Below are 15,874 nucleotides of genomic sequence, written 5' to 3'. Positions count from 1 at the left end.
CAACAAAATGAAAATGTTTTCCAGCAAAGGTGTTATCTGTGGACTTCCAGGAACATCCCACCACTGTAAAAAAAAAAGGTGTCACAGAAGTGTCATGGAAGCACCACGGGGCCAAAATTCCCTACCTTCTGTCCTGAGTAGGAGTCTATGAGAAGCCAGTCACAATGAGCTGTACATTTTCACTGGAGAGTCTTTTATTAGTTTATTTTATTTCTCCAGAGTTATCACCAGCTGATTATTCAATAGCACATAACTAGGGTCACATTCACTGAAAAATCACCCCAGGATGTTACATGCATACATTTCCTCTTCTCTTCACTGGCCAAAGAGAGGGAAGAACAATCCTGTTGTCTTGCAAGTAAAGCAATTAGATGAGACTGATCCCAACTTGATTTCCTCTTTCATCTCCTTCGACAGCTTTTGAAAGACTTTCCAGATGAGCTGCGCTCTGACATCACGATGCACTTGAACAAGGAGATCTTACAGTTGTCGCTTTTTGAGTGTGCCAGCCGGGGCTGCCTCAGGTCTCTGTCTCTGCACATCAAAACCTCTTTCTGTGCTCCGGGGGAGTATCTGCTGCGACACGGGGATGCTTTGCAGGCCATCTACTTTGTATGCTCGGGCTCCATGGAAGTTCTTAAAGACAGCACAGTGCTGGCTATTCTTGGTAGGTCTGGGTTGAGAGCCTCACAAAATTTTACCCTGGAGCAAAAGTTAAGGTGATGAAATAAGATGAAATAGGAAAAAAGAACTGCTATTGAAAGTAGGAAAACTATGAATGACTATGTGGAATCAGGATTATTCTTCAAATGGGTTTAATTTGACACCTTAAAAAAAAATCTTTATTAAGGTCATGCCACATACTAAACTTACATTGTGCTAAGGGTTATATCCAAACTGTCATTTAAAAATCCAGCAGTATATATGTTTTCCCCACTTTTCAAATGAATAAATAGTAGTTAACTTAATTTGCCTCAAATAACATAGAAAGAAAATGAACAAAATTCAGATTCCTAAAGCCAGATTATTAATTATGATGTATACTGCCTTTGGTGAAATAGCTGGTCAGTTTTAAGAGGACATTTCTTGTGGATAATCAAATCAGAGAAGAACATGAAAATTGCTTTTATCTATGCTAGAAATAGCTCAAAAATTATTATGCATTAAAAATAAGCTCTCATAACAATCATGAACCCAACACTGTCAAGGTGACTACAGGTATTTTTACTTCCTCAAAGAAAACTAAAAGACAGTTTGTGAAGACTTTGTATCACTAAGTTTACTCCAACTATTAAGACATAATTGGTGTTCATTGAGATATAAAGGTCATCTGATAAAGACATGTAGAGTTAATGTAGAAAAACTCCTACCCACAATTTTATGTGTACCTTTTCAAAAAATCACTTCCATTTGTTTGTCTGTTTGTTTACTCAGCTCATATTTATTGAGGGCCTATGCGTGAATCTGGTGCTAGTCTAAGCAACATATTTTGAACAGCAATGTAATACACCAATGTTAAGAATCTGGGTTAATAAACAATGGCTAGTGAAACACTTTTCATTTATTTTTAATATTCATATTTAAGAACAAGTATTTTTAAACAGTGTAACCATTTATAAAGTATTTTCACCTGTGTGGTTTCGTTAAGCCTTCCTAACACAAAGAGACAGATGGGAGAGGTATTTTCTGTTTTACCAAAGTCAAAGCTAACCTAGGTCTTTTGACGCTATCTCCAGCATTCATTCCACCTCTAAATAATGCCTATTATTCTATGTACTCATTTTAAGCCTGCTATCATGGATTCTAGCTAGTAAGCTTCAAAGCAGATTATATTTTAGAAGGGAGAAGAGAACATTTAGTGGATCCCTAGTAAGAGCCAGGTGTTTTATGTCCATTATCCAATTTAAATCTTATATTCCTATTAGTTTGGTGTGATTAACCCCCATTAAAGGTAAAGAGATGGAGGTTGGTGAACCCTGAAATATTCCGGTGCTATCCGCGGCTTCATGTTGCCTTCAGTTCACCACTTATCAGAGAAAAGGTAGGGCTTGCCCTTCAAAGTTTTCGTCAGTTCTCACATTTTTATAAGTTTTTCTCCTTAATAGAAAATCATGGAATAGCAACTAAGAGTTCAGCGTCAGCTTGACCAGCTCAGTATCAGTGTTACAGAGAGGCCATCTGTATGTGTTTTAAGAGGAGAATTTAACCTCTTCCTGCTCACTTCTCAACTTCTTGAAGTGGAAGGCCAGTCATTCCATTATTACATGATTCTAAATTAAATTGACAGTTATTTCTAAATTTGCCTCAGAAACCTAACTTGAATCATAAAATACTTTCCCATGGATTTTCTTAGTATCATGTAAGTTTATGGCATGCTTATTGCCTTATTGACACAGACTATTTTTAAAAGGCATATAGTTATTTTCCAGAATGTATGGTTTGATATACATGTAAGCAAAAATAATGCACCACTTTTAATCACTTATAATATGGTTTTTTTCCCCATTTTTGTGATGCATTTTTAAATCTGCTGACTAACAACAACTCCAGGGAATGGAATACAAAGTCATCATCCATACCTTAGAGCACAACAGGTGCACTTCTGATGGCTTCTCTGTAAATACCATCGTTTGTAATGATTCAATTGAATTTTCTTATTTTAAAAAATTCCACTTACAGCTGAAAGACTTAATCCTTTGCCACGTGTTCCTAGCTCCAAGCTTTCTCCGTAAATGTGATTTCCATGATTAACATTTCCAGTTTTGCTTCACTTCCACTGTGTCTGCATCAAAAGTGAGTTAAGTGCAAATTGCATATGACCATTCTAAATATTCATATGTGGTATTGAGACTAACTCAAAACAAAGATAATAAATTGTTAATATTTTATTTCTGTGATTAACATTATTTCAATGGAGACTGAGTACTTTTCCTACGGATGTCTTAGAGGGCCAATTCAAATCAATACTGACTTTAGAAAACTTAAGCACGTGGCTCACATTTGATCTGTAGATATTTAATACATGTTTACTCTGCTAACAAAATGAATTAATGTATAATGTCGTAGGGAATAAGTACCTCAAGCAACTCTTCGATCAGTACACGAAGGCATTTCTGAAAGCTGGGGAGGCAGCTGACATAGAGGCAGGGATTTGTCACGGGGATAAAATTTGTGTGTCTTGTACACCTTCATTTCATGTCCCAGTAACTGTGTTTTTCCACCAATTTATTCACTGCTGTTTAAAAGAAGACAACAAAGGACCAATTAACATGCTCTTCACAGATGTCATTATTTGCCTAATTATAATTAAACTCAAGTTATTGCTCTAACCCAGATAGTTTGCAGATGTATCCCATCAACTGTTTTTTTTTGCCCAGTGGAAGAATGACTGATTAGCAAATACTAATAATGGAATTCTGAGAAATGAAGACTGTAAAGGGCCGTGGATATCTCTCTCTCTTTAAAAATAAGACTACAGAAACCCAGGGTAATTTAAAAACTTAGCTCAAGGTGCTGTGTCTAGATAGTGAGAATTCCGCATGACCGCAAAATCAGTGAGAACTGTGTTCAACACAAGGTCCAGCACACATGTCAGTGCTCCATAGTCACTGAGTGAGTAATTCACTGGAATTTTTTCTAGGGTGCCAGGTTTGGTGAGATATCGGTGTTGTTTGTCTAGATGGGGTCACTGTGGCTGAAACAGCCATACTATGGTCACCCAATATGATGACCTTAGAGTTATCCCAAACATCCATTGCTTAACAGAAAACATGAATGCTCATTTTACAAAGACATTGCAAATGACAAATTTTCCTCAAATATATGAATTTGAAAATTTTCTATGTTCAAAGTATCCCGGCTATATTTACATCTTGCACCAGTATCAAACTTTGAGATCTTGAGAACAAATTTAGATTTCTAAGAAGAAATTTAACAAGCAAGAAACAACATTTCCAAGATTCACAGTATTGGTGACAACAGTAAATCTAACACACTCTTCAGCACCATGTGGCTATTTATTCCTTTAGTATCTCTAAGTATAGATTTTAGTCTTCTTTTTCCTTCTGCCAAATAGGCTTCATTTCAAGGTTTAAATCCAATATTAATTCAAAGATAATACCTAGATATAATTCAGTAATTTAAAATGCTCATTTTTTGACCTGCCATAAATAGTTAGGAATATCTCAGGTATTCATGCTTAATTTCCTGTGTTTCCTTTCACTGTAAAGTTCAATAAGACAGATTGTTATTGAGGTCTGATAAATACCAGAGATGTTGCTTTCAGAAATGCCAGGCACCATAAAAAGTAAAAATATAGAAGTTAAAAAATTCAATGAATGGGAGACAGAGGCAATTTGTTCTTTAACATTCCAAAGATGATATTTGCTTGCTGTTTTTCATTGTTGCTGATCAATTATTGGTTGTCTGTTCCCTATGAAATGGATTAAAGTGGCCATTTAAAAAAACAGTAAGAGCCCAGGTATGATGCCATTTGAGGACAAAGATTCAGAGACTCCTAAGTTGTAGTCATAATTCTAATGCCAGTGTCCTCTGTGAACTTGGTCATGTTATTTAAGTTTTCGACCTAAGTTTGACTGAGAATTGAATGCCTTTTCTTTCATGTTTCTCACATGGATGCTGAGTGAATTAATGACTGTATCTAAAATAAATCTGAAGCTGTAGTCAGCTTTTTGTTAGCACTTCCATTTATGCTCACTTTCCTGCTAAGTTAAACTGATTCAAGTTCGTTTAAAGATCTTAAAGATTCAAATAAATAATGCACTATTAACAAATCAACAAACCCAAAGAAACAAAGTAGTTCCCAGGACGGTGACTCCAGCCTAAGATTAATAGGCTGAGATATTGCAGGAAAAATACCAGGGGGTGCTGGGTATGGGCAGAGGTACAGATGCCAGAGAGAGTAGTGGTACCGCTCTCTCTCTGTAGTGGCAGAAGTGAAAAGCTCATCGTTTTCATTAATACATTTTCTTTTTTGATTGAGAAAAAAGGGTTTTTACCCTGTCACAGAGCATTACAACTATGACTTGCATTTTATACTTTTATGTATATTTTACTGTCCATAACGTCTGATAGTTATCTCTGTCTCCCACACATTATTGTCCAAAGTGCTAACAGTTAAATCATTAATACACATCTTGATGGTCTCATACAGAGCAATTTTTACACTCAGAAAAATATGAGCCATTATTATTTCCCTTGAGCAGTCATGGCAGTTGTGACAGAAATGCCACCAGTTCGTCTGAAGTGACTTACCAAGTCCTGGGCAGGACGGGTCTAGAGCCCACCAATGACTACACTTCCTGACTCAGGGTCTCCTAGTCTGCATTCCAAGACCAGTATTCTCAGCCAGGAACAGTTTTGCCCATTAAGGGATGTTTGGCAATGTCTGAAGATACTGTAGTTGTCACCCCTGAAAGGGTGGGGGATGTGAGATTCTGCTAAACATTCTAATGTGCACACAACAGCCCCCTCCAACACCAAACCATCAGGCCCCAAATATCAACACTGCTGAGGAATACTTTCCTTTTCTCTTTTCGCGGGAATCTCAGAGAAGTGAAGCTGTAAGGCAAATGAAGTTTCCAGTCCTAAGCTTGCTCTTTAAAGTGACATGTCTCTTTTTTCACTGTTTCAAGGGAAAGGGGATTTAATTGGAGCAAATCTATCAATTAAGGACCAAGTGATCAAGACCAACGCAGATGTGAAGGCTTTAACCTACTGTGATCTGCAATGCATCATCCTCAAAGGACTCTTTGAAGTGCTGGACCTTTACCCGGAATATGCTCACAAATTCGTGGAAGACATTCAGCATGACCTCACATACAACCTTCGAGAAGGTCATGAGAGTGATGTAAGTCTCAATTCTAATTAGTGCTGAGACCTAATAACACAGGAGATCATTTTAAAACAGAACGGTAAGAGCACATGTCGTGACTTCACTTTACAAAATCTCTGAATATGTTAAATATGACTATTCAGCCACTAGTTGAGAGTTTAAATAATCAGCTAAAAGTCAAACCTGGTGTTTGTTATCAACGTTCCAGGGAAGTATTATTTATGGATGACTCTTTTAACTCGGTTTCTTTCTTGTATATTTTCATGTGCTTATAACTAGATCCAATTTTGATGATATATCCTATTTAGAAGAAATCTGTGGTTTCTCCAGAATTTAAAGATTTCCAGATAGAGTATACGGTTCTGAGTTTTTCTGGGTTTGTAATTGCTCACTACTCTACTTGCATGTTATGGATTTTCTTAAGAAGAATCTTTTGGTTAGCCAGTGTACAAAACAGTCTATCTTAAAATGACTAAATATGCATAGAAGGATCCAAGCCAATGATTGTCACACTGAAAGCATAATGAACATTTTATGAAATTATGTATTTGCTGTGTATTTCAGTTTATACAAACAGCTTTCCTGTCAAAATATGTACTAGACTGCATCCTGTGATTAAGCTGATCGTGAACATGACTTCATCAGATGTATCAGAGACACAAATGATTTAATAGGCATGATTGTTGAAAGGCATGCCAGAGTGTGCACAGCATTCTGTAACAACAAAAGCCTTGACCTGGCTTGAGCTTTGTCCCAGATATTTGCAACACTCGGTTTTTTCCCTAAGAGTTTAAGAAGCCCTTGTCTAACCCACATTGTGCAGACATTTTGTTAGTCATTCCACTCTGCCCTTTAAAGGTAGAAAAAGAATCCAAGTTGTGTATTTACTTGATCTTGGCTGAGGATATCAAATGGCAGTGGATGCTTAGATGGTATCCACTCCACTGATGATACCAAACAGCAAGCCACGTATCGATATTTACTGGGAACCTATTTGTGCGAATCACTTTACTTATTAAAGCATCTCATTTAGTGCTTAAAATGACTCTTTGAGGTAAGTGTCCATCACTTTTTATGGAGCAGAACACAGATCCAGAAAGGCTAAGTAACTTGAATGTGATCACAAGCTTGCAGGTGGCAAGGACAAAGTATGAGCACAGGGATCTGTCATTTTAAAATCTATACCCTTCTTAGGAGGTATGTTTTCCTGAAGACATATTGTGTATCTTCCCATTCAATAGATGGGCTTTTAAAACCACAGGTGTCTTTCATGCTTTCTAGAACGGCCCACTGGGACAAATATTTTTGAAGAATGAATATAAGTTAGAGATAGAAACAACCAAAAAGGAAGGTAGAGAGGAGGGAAGAGAGAAATAGCCAACACTCCTCACCATGGAAAGGTGGAATATATTGCATCTCAGCCCTACTTTGTTTTAATTTGATTCCTTTGTAAGGGTCCTTATCTTTGTTTTTTGGTTTTTGTTTTTTTTGGTATCATTAACATACACTTACATGAACAACATTGTGGTTACTAGATTTTCCCCATTATCAAGTCCCCCCACATACCCCATTACAATCACTGTCCATCAGCACAGAAAGATGCTATAGAGTCACTACTTGTCTTCTCTGTGCTATACTGCCTTCCCCGTGCACCCCCCCACATGCACACACATTGTGTGTGCTGATTGTAATGCAAGGATCCTTATCTTTGATCTAATGTTTTATCATCTTTTTTCTATTTGCTGGAACACTAATTCATAGTGATTTTAAAACTCGAATATGTGAATTACCTGTGGGACTATTTTCATTACCTGTTATTTCTCTTAGTTTGGTTGGTTGAGATTTGGGGTCATGTGGTCCCTTCTTTTTGGCAGATGCTATAGGTTGCCATACTTTGTTTAAATGTAGATGTTGTTCATGAAACAATTGTTCATATTATTTTCCTCCAAAGAGGTTAAGGTTTTCTTTTGTCCAACAGGTTAAGTTCCAGCAAATCACTTTCACCCTGTCCCTAGTTTCTCTTTAAGTTTTGCTAGGCTTATCTAGCTCCATTTTGCTCTTCCTCCGGGGCTGTAGCCCTCGCTCCGAAGACAGGGTTTTTCTAGCATCTCGGCTAAAGCCGTGAATGTTTACCAAGGCCTCTCTCCTTGGCAGAGCTTGAACGCCAGCCTCCACCTCCTCAGCACCGCGTGGCTGCTCAAGTCTCTGCTTTGCCATTTAGCCTCCCAGCTGCCGTGTCCCTCTGAGTGTCGTGGCGCAGTGCCCCGCGCACGCTCAGTTAGGAGCCAGCGAGTGCCCGCGCCCCACACTGCTGCCCTTACCACCTCTCTGGGATTCCACCTCTCAAATCCAGATGGCGTGGCGCCTCTGAACGTCGTCCTGTCTCTTCAGCCAGGAAGGTTACTACTTTATTCCCCTCACAGTGAAATAGTAAATTCCTTTGGGGAAATCCTGAGTAAACAAATGCTCACATTGAGGGGCTTCCATTTTCTCAGGGATCACAGTCCTTCAAGTCTTACCTGAGCCGATTGCTTTTCAGTGCTTTCAGTTAGTTTATGTTGCCCAGTTTTATAATTATGCGTTAACTAGAGGGCTAGTTCTCTATAAGCTATTTTGTAATAGCTGGTTCTTAAAGTATTACTTCTTTTTTAGAGGACTCCTAAAAAGCCACATTTTTAAGAGCAAATGGGAGCTGAAGCTTACCTCTAAAGCCTTTAATTTTTTACTAAGGTATGATTGACATGCACTCTTATGAGGGTTTCACATGAAAAAACAATGTGGTTACTACATTTACCCATATTACAAAGTCCCCACCCATACCCCAGTGCAGTCACTGTCCATCAGTGCAGCAAGTTGCCAGAGATCCACTATGTGCCTTCTCTGTGGTACACTGTTCTCCCCGTGACCCCCCACACCATGTGTACTAAACATAATACCCCTCAGTCCCCTTCTCCCTCCCTCCCCACCGCCCTCCCACACCCCTCCCCTTTGGTAACCGCTAGTTCATTCTTGGAGTCTCTGAGTCTGCTGCCATTTTGTTCCTTCAGTTCTGCCTCATTGTTATACTCCACAAGTGAGGGAAATCATTTGGCATTTGTCTTTCTCCACCTGGCTTATTTCACTGAGCATAATGTCCTCCAGTTCCATCCATGTTGTTGCAAATGGTAGGATTTGTTTCTTTCTTATGGCTGAATAGTATTCCATTGTATATATGTACCACCTCTTTATCCATTCATCTACAGATGGACACTTAGGTTGCTCCCATATCTTGGCTATTGTAAAAAGTGCTGCAATAAACATAGGGGTGCATATGTCTTTTTGAATCTGAGAAGTTGTATTCTTTGGATATATTCCAAGGAGTGGGATTCCAGGGTCAAATGGTATTTCTATTTTTAGTTTTTTGAGGAACCTCCATATTGCTTTCCACCATGGTTGAACTAGCTTACATTCCCACCAGCAGTGTAGGAGGGTTCCCCTTTCTCCGTATCCTCGCCAACATTTGTTGTTCTTAGTTTTTTCGATGCTGGCCATCCTTACTGGTGTGAGGTGATATCTCATTGTGGTTTTAATTTGCATTTCCCTGATGATTAGTTATGTGGAGCATCTTTTCACGTGTCTGTTGGCCATCTGAATTTCTTCTTTTGAGAACCGTCTCTTCATATCCTCTGCCCATTTGTTAATTGGGTTATTTGCTTTTTGGGTGCTGAGGTGTGTAAGTTCTTTATATATTTTGGATGTTAACCCCTTGTCAGATATGTCATTTACAAATATGTTCTCCCATACTGTAGGATGCCTTTTTGTTTTGTTGATGATGTCCTTTGCCGTACAAAAACTTTTTAGTTTGATGTAGTCCCATGAGTTCATTTTTGCTTTTGTTTCCCTTTCTTGAGGAGATGGGTTCAGGAAGAAGTTGCTGATGCTTATATTCAGGAGATATTTGCCTATGTTGTCTTCTAAGAGTTTTATGGTTTCATGACTTTCATTCAAAGTCTTTAATACATTTCAAGTTTACTTTTGTGTATGGGGTTAAACAATAATCCAGTTTCATTCTCTTGCATGTAGCTGTCCAGTTTTGCCAACACCAGCTGTTGAAGAGGCTGTCATTTCCCCACTGTATGTCCATGGCTCCTTTATCATATATTAATTGACCATATATGCTTGGGTTTATATCAGGGCTCTCTAGCCTGTTCCATTGATCTATGAGTCTGTTCTTATGCCAGTACCAAATTGTCTTGATTACTGTGACTTTGTAGTAGAGCTTGAAGTTGGGGAGTGTAATTACCCCTGCTTTATTCTTCCTTCTCAGGATTTCTTAGGCTATTCAAGGTCTTTTGTGGTTCCATATGAATTTTAGGACAATATTCTCTAGTTTGTTGAAGAATGGTCTTGGTATTTTGATAGGAATTGCATTGAATCTATAGATGGCTTTAGGCAGGATGGCCATTTTGACAATATTAATTCTTCCTATCCATGAGCACGGGATGTTTCCATTTACTGGTATCTTCTTTAATTTCTCTCATGAGTGTCTTGTAGTTTTCAGAGTACAGGTTTTACACTTCCTTGGCTAGGTTTATACCTAGGTATTTTATTCTTTTTGGTGCAATTGTGAATGGAATTGTTTTCCTGATTTCTCTTTCTGCTAGTTCATTGTTAGTATATAGGAATGCCACAGATTTCTATGTATTAATTTTGTATCCTGCAACTTTGCTGAATTCATATATTAGATCTAGTAGTTTTGGGGTGGATTCTTTAGGGTTTTTTATGTACAATATCATGTCATCTGCAAACAGGGACAGTTTAACTTCTTCCTTGACAGTCTGGATGCCTTTTATTTCTTTGTGTTGTCTGATTGCCGTGGCTAGGACTTCCAGTACTATGTTCAATAGAAGTGGGAAGAGTGGGCATCCTTGTCTTGTTCCTGATCTTAGGTGAAAAGCATTCAGCTTCTCACTGTTAAGTATAATGTTGCTGTGGGTTTGTCATATATGGCCTTTATTATGTTGAGGTACTTGCCCTCTATACCCATTTTACTGAGAGTTTTTATTATGAATGGATGTTGAATTTTGTCAAATGCTTTTTCAGCATCTATGGAGATGATTATGTGGTTTTTGTCCTTCTTTTTGTGGATGTGGTGGATGATGTTGATGGATTTTTGAATGCTGTACCATCCTTGCATCCTTGGCATTAATCCAACTTGATCATGATGGATGATCTTTTTGTTGTATTTTTGAATTTGATTTGCTAAAATTTTGTTGAGTATTTTTTCATCTATGTTCATCAGGGATATTGGTCTGTAGTTTTCTTTTTTTGTGGTATCTTTGCCTGGTTTTGGTATTAGAGTGATGCTGGCCTCATAGAATGAGTTTGGAAGTGTTCCCTCCTCTTCTATTTTTTGGAAAACTTTAAGGATAATGGGTATTAGGTCTTCACTAAATGTTTGATAAAATTCAGCGGTGAAGCCACCTGGTCCAGGAGTTTTGTTCTTAGGTAGGTTTTTGATTACCAGTTGAATTTCATTGCTGGTAATTGGTCTGTTCAGATTTTCTGTTTATTCCTTGGTCAGCCTTGGAAGGTTGTATTTTTCTTAGAAAGTTTCCATTTCTTCTAGGTTATCCAGTTTGTTAGCATATAATTTTTCATAGTATTCTCTAATAATTATTTGTATATCTGTGGTGTCCATAGTGATTTTTCCTTTCTCATTTCTGATTCTATTTATGTGTGTAGACTCTCTTTTTTTCTTGATAAGTCTGGCTAGGGGTTTATCTATTTTGTTTATTTTCTTGAAGAATCAGATCTTGCTTTTATTGATTCTTTCTATTGTTTTATTCTTCTCAATTTTATTTATTTCTGCTCTAATCCTTATATTTTGTCCCTCCTTCTACTGACTTTGGACCTCATTTGTTGTTCTTTTTCTAGTTTCATTAATTGTGAGTTTAGACTGCTTATATGGGATTGTCCTTCTTTCTTGAGGTAGGCCTGTATTTCAATATACTTTCCTCTTAGCACAGCCTTGGCTGCGTCCCACAGATTTTGCGGTGTTGAATTATTGTTATCATTTGTCTCCATATATTGCTTGATCTCTGTTTTTATTTGGTCATTGATACATTGGTTATTTAGGAGCATGTTGTGAAGCCTCCATGTGTTTGTGGGATTTTTCATTTTCTTTATGTAATTTAATTCTAGTTTCATAGCTTCATGATCTGAGTAATGGGTTGGTACAATTTCAATCTTTTTGAATTTACTGAGGCTCTTTTTGTGGCCTAGTATATGATCTATTCTTGAAAATGTTTCATGTGCACTTGAGAAGAATGTGTATTCTGTTGCTTTTGGGTGTAGAGTTCTGTAGATGTCTGTTAGGTCCATCTGTTCTATTGTGTTGTTCAGTGCCTCTGTCTCCTTACTTATCTTCTGTCTGGTTGATCTGTCCTTCAGAGTGAGTGGAGTGTTGAAGTCTCCTAGAATTAATGTATTGCATTCTATTTCCCCTTTTAATTCTGTTAGTATTTGTTTCACATATGTGGGTGCTCCTGTGTTGGGCGCATAGGTATTTATAATGGTTATATCTTCTGTTTGATTGACCCCTTTATCATTATGTAATATCCTACTTTGTCTCTTGTTACTTTCAGTGTTTTGAAGTCTATTTTATCTGATACAAGTACTGCAACTCCTGCTTTTTTCTCTCTGTTAGTTGCATGAAATATCTTTCTCCATCCCTTCACTTTTAGTCTGTGCATGTCTTTGGGTTTGAGGTGAGTCTCTTGTAAGCAGCACATAGATGGGTCTTGTTTTTTATCCATTCAGTGACTCTCTGTCTTTTGATTGGTGCATTCAGTCCATTTACATTTAGGGTGATTATCGATAGGTATGTACTTATTGCCATTGCATGCTTAAGATTCGTGGTTACCAATGGTTCAAGGTTAATTTCCTTACTATCTAAGAATCTAACTTAACTCACTTAAGATGCTGTTACAAACACAATCTAAAGGTTCTTTTCTATTTCTCCTCCTTTTTCTTCCTCCTCCATTCTTTGTTTATTAGGTATCATATTCTGTACTCTTTGTCTATCCCTTGATTGACTTTGTCTATCCCTTAATTTAATTTTGCATTTGCTTAGTAATTAGCTGTTCTACTTTCTTTACTGTGGTTTTATTTTCCTCTGGTGACAGCTATTAAACCTTAGGAACACTTCCATCTATAGCAGTCCCTCCAAAATAGACTGTAGAGATGGTTTGTGGGAGGTAAATTCTCTCAGCTTTTGCTTATCTGGAAATTGTTTACTCCCTCCTTCAAATTTTAATGATAATCTTGCCGGATAAAGTAATCTTGGTTCCAAGCCCTTCTGCTTCATTGCATTAAACACATCATGCCACTCCCTTCTGGCCTGTAAGGTTTCTGCTGAGAAGTCTGATGATAGCCTGGTGGGCTTTCCTTTGTAAGTGATCTTATTTCTCTCTCTGGCTGCTTTTAATAGTCTGTCCTTATCCTTGATTTTTGCCAGTTTTATTACTATATGTCTTGGTGTTGTCTTCCTTGGGTCCCTTGTGTTGGGAGATCTGTGGGTCTCCATGGCCTGAGAGACTATCTCCTTCCCCAGACTGGAGAAGTTTTCAGCAACTACCTCCTCAAAGACACTTTCTATCCCTTTCTCTCTCTTCTTCTTCTTCTGGTGTCCCTATCATGCAAATATTGTTCCATTTGGATTGGTCACACAGTTCTCTCAATATTGTTTCATTCCTGGAGATCCTTTTTTCTCTCTGTGCCTCAGCTTCTTTGTATTCCTCTTCTCTAGTTTCTGTTTCATTTATCGTCTCCTCCACTATATCCAACCTGCTTTTAATACCCTCAATTGTGCTCTTCAGTGATTGGATCTCTGACCTGAATTCATTCCTGAGTTCTTGGATATCTTTCCATGCCTCCATTAGCATGTTGATGATTTTTATTTTGAACTCCCTTTCAGGAGGAGTCGTAAGGTCCATATCATTTAAATCTTTCTCCAGAGTTATATTAATTTTACTCTGTACCAGGTTCCTTTGGTGTTTCATATTTGTATATGGTGCCCTCTAGTGTCCAGAAGCTCTATTCTGGAGCTGCTCAGCCCCTGAAGCCATATCGTGGGTCACAGGGGAGCAGTATTAGTACCTGGGGGGAGGAAAGAGCTGTTCCCCGCCTCCTGGCTCCTGTGCCTGTCTCCACTGCCTGAGCCAGTGAGCCGGGCACACAGGTATAAGCTTTTGTCCCAGAGCAGCTGGATATAGATCCCTGCTTTCCACAAGCAGCTGGAATCTCAGTGTCTCCAGGAATTCTGCCTGTATTAGCTTTCCATCCTGGTAATCATGTGAGTATCATGAAAGCACCATGAAATGTAGGTTTGTGCTCCCAGAGCAGATCTCCAGAGCTAGGTATTCAGCAGTCCTGGGCCTTCCACTCCCTTCCTGCCCCATTTCTCTTCATCCCGCCAGTAAGCTGGGGTGGGGGAAGGGCTTGGGTCCCACCAGGCCACAGCTCTGGTACATTACCCTGTTCCATGAGTTCTGCTCTTTTCTCCAGGTGTGTGCAGTCTGGCGTCGTCCTCTTTCCTGTTGCTCTCTCAGGATTAGTTGCACCAACTATATTTTCTAATTGTATACAGTTTTAGGAAGAAGCCTCTGTCTCTCCTCTCACGCCACCATCTTTAATCCTCTAAAGCCTTTATTGTTTTGTTTCCTAATCTTTTATTACTCAAAACTTCACATATTCAAAACTTGGAGATATATATATACCCAAGATCTTGGGATAGATAGATATATAGATATATCCTAACAAAGGCCGATCTAGCCAAGCCTTCATCAAGATGTACACTAAGATTTGTACATTTTATTATAGGCACCTCAATCAATAAAAAAATAATTGGATTCAAATAAATAAATAAAGGCTAGATAAACTTGGACCACCTTTCCACATAATTCTATACTCTGGGGAAAAAGTACTCTTTCCAAGCATACTACGACTTCTAGGGTTGCTTATATTCTGATGGTAACCTGTGTTCATGGATTTCTCTCTGCCCTGCAACTCTGATCTAGTGTCAGACCCATGTGAAATCCAACTCCTTTCCTTAATTCCTACACACATACAAGCAAAAAAATCCAATCCAGACAGGTGTTTTGGTGGATTGAAGCCTTTATGGAAGGTTGGTCAATGGGTTGTAGAAGGAAGAACATTTGCATAGTGGAAATGCAAGCATATATGTAACTTATCTATGTCTCCTTATTCTCCAAAACCATGTGGCCCCTCTGCCATGTTGTCCAGCCTTGTACAATTTCTCTTGCCTCTCTCCTCTCCTCTCTTCTATGCTCCCCATTCATCTCCAAATCCCCCCTTATTTATGACACATATTAGCTTAACTCTCTCTCTTTTTGGTTGCTTTGTGTCTCTCATTTTGCCTTCTGGATATCACCTTTTACCCCAAGGAGCTTATAAATTATCAGTTGACATAGACCATCTGGGTAAAGAGAAGAATGGAGGTCAACCTATTTCCAAATAAAGGCAAAGAGCATTTTCAGAAATAGTGAAAATTTAGAAGGGATATACATGCAGTAAGATATGACTCCTAGAACTGTGACAAATTATATGACTTTAGAATGACAGCATATCCAATTATTAAGATTTATAAAATATTTTCTAAATTTGTGAAAAGTCTGACTAGCACTCTTTTGACTTCATGCCAATTATGCATTTTACACACCTAGTGTGTTTTCTATACTTGCTTCTATTTATATTTCAAGGATGATCCTGCTAATGACGTAGATTAGCTACTTCTGTTTATGCAGATTATGAGAAATTTGCTTCACTGCTTCTTATGATGAACCTTATAAAACTTATTCTAATACAAATTCACCTGTGGTTGGTTATGAAATTCAGTGCCTTAACATAAGAATTTTGGAATTGTGAAATTTGAAATGATAAAGTAATTGAGGATCTAAAAGATCTGTTTTTCAAAGTTAATAATGCTAATGTACTGAAAACCAGGCATTGGTATAGCCA

General features: G+C 38.1%; 1 protein-coding gene across 1 annotated transcript in view; it reads left to right on the top strand.

Annotated features, from left to right (window-relative positions):
- The window catches only part of KCNH8 (potassium voltage-gated channel subfamily H member 8), a 347,390-nt gene that overhangs the window by 289,950 nt on the left and 41,566 nt on the right, over positions 1-15,874 (top strand). The window contains exons 10-11 of the mRNA XM_036901045.2: positions 418-667; positions 5,655-5,869. Coding sequence (XP_036756940.2) covers positions 418-667; positions 5,655-5,869 — 465 coding nt within the window. The remainder of the gene's footprint in view (positions 1-417; positions 668-5,654; positions 5,870-15,874) is intronic.

The sequence above is a fragment of the Manis pentadactyla genome, chromosome 14 (assembly GCF_030020395.1).
Source record: "Manis pentadactyla isolate mManPen7 chromosome 14, mManPen7.hap1, whole genome shotgun sequence".
In the NCBI taxonomy this organism is placed as follows: Eukaryota; Metazoa; Chordata; class Mammalia; order Pholidota; family Manidae; genus Manis; species Manis pentadactyla.
This window is presented reverse-complemented; position numbering and strand designations above follow the sequence as displayed.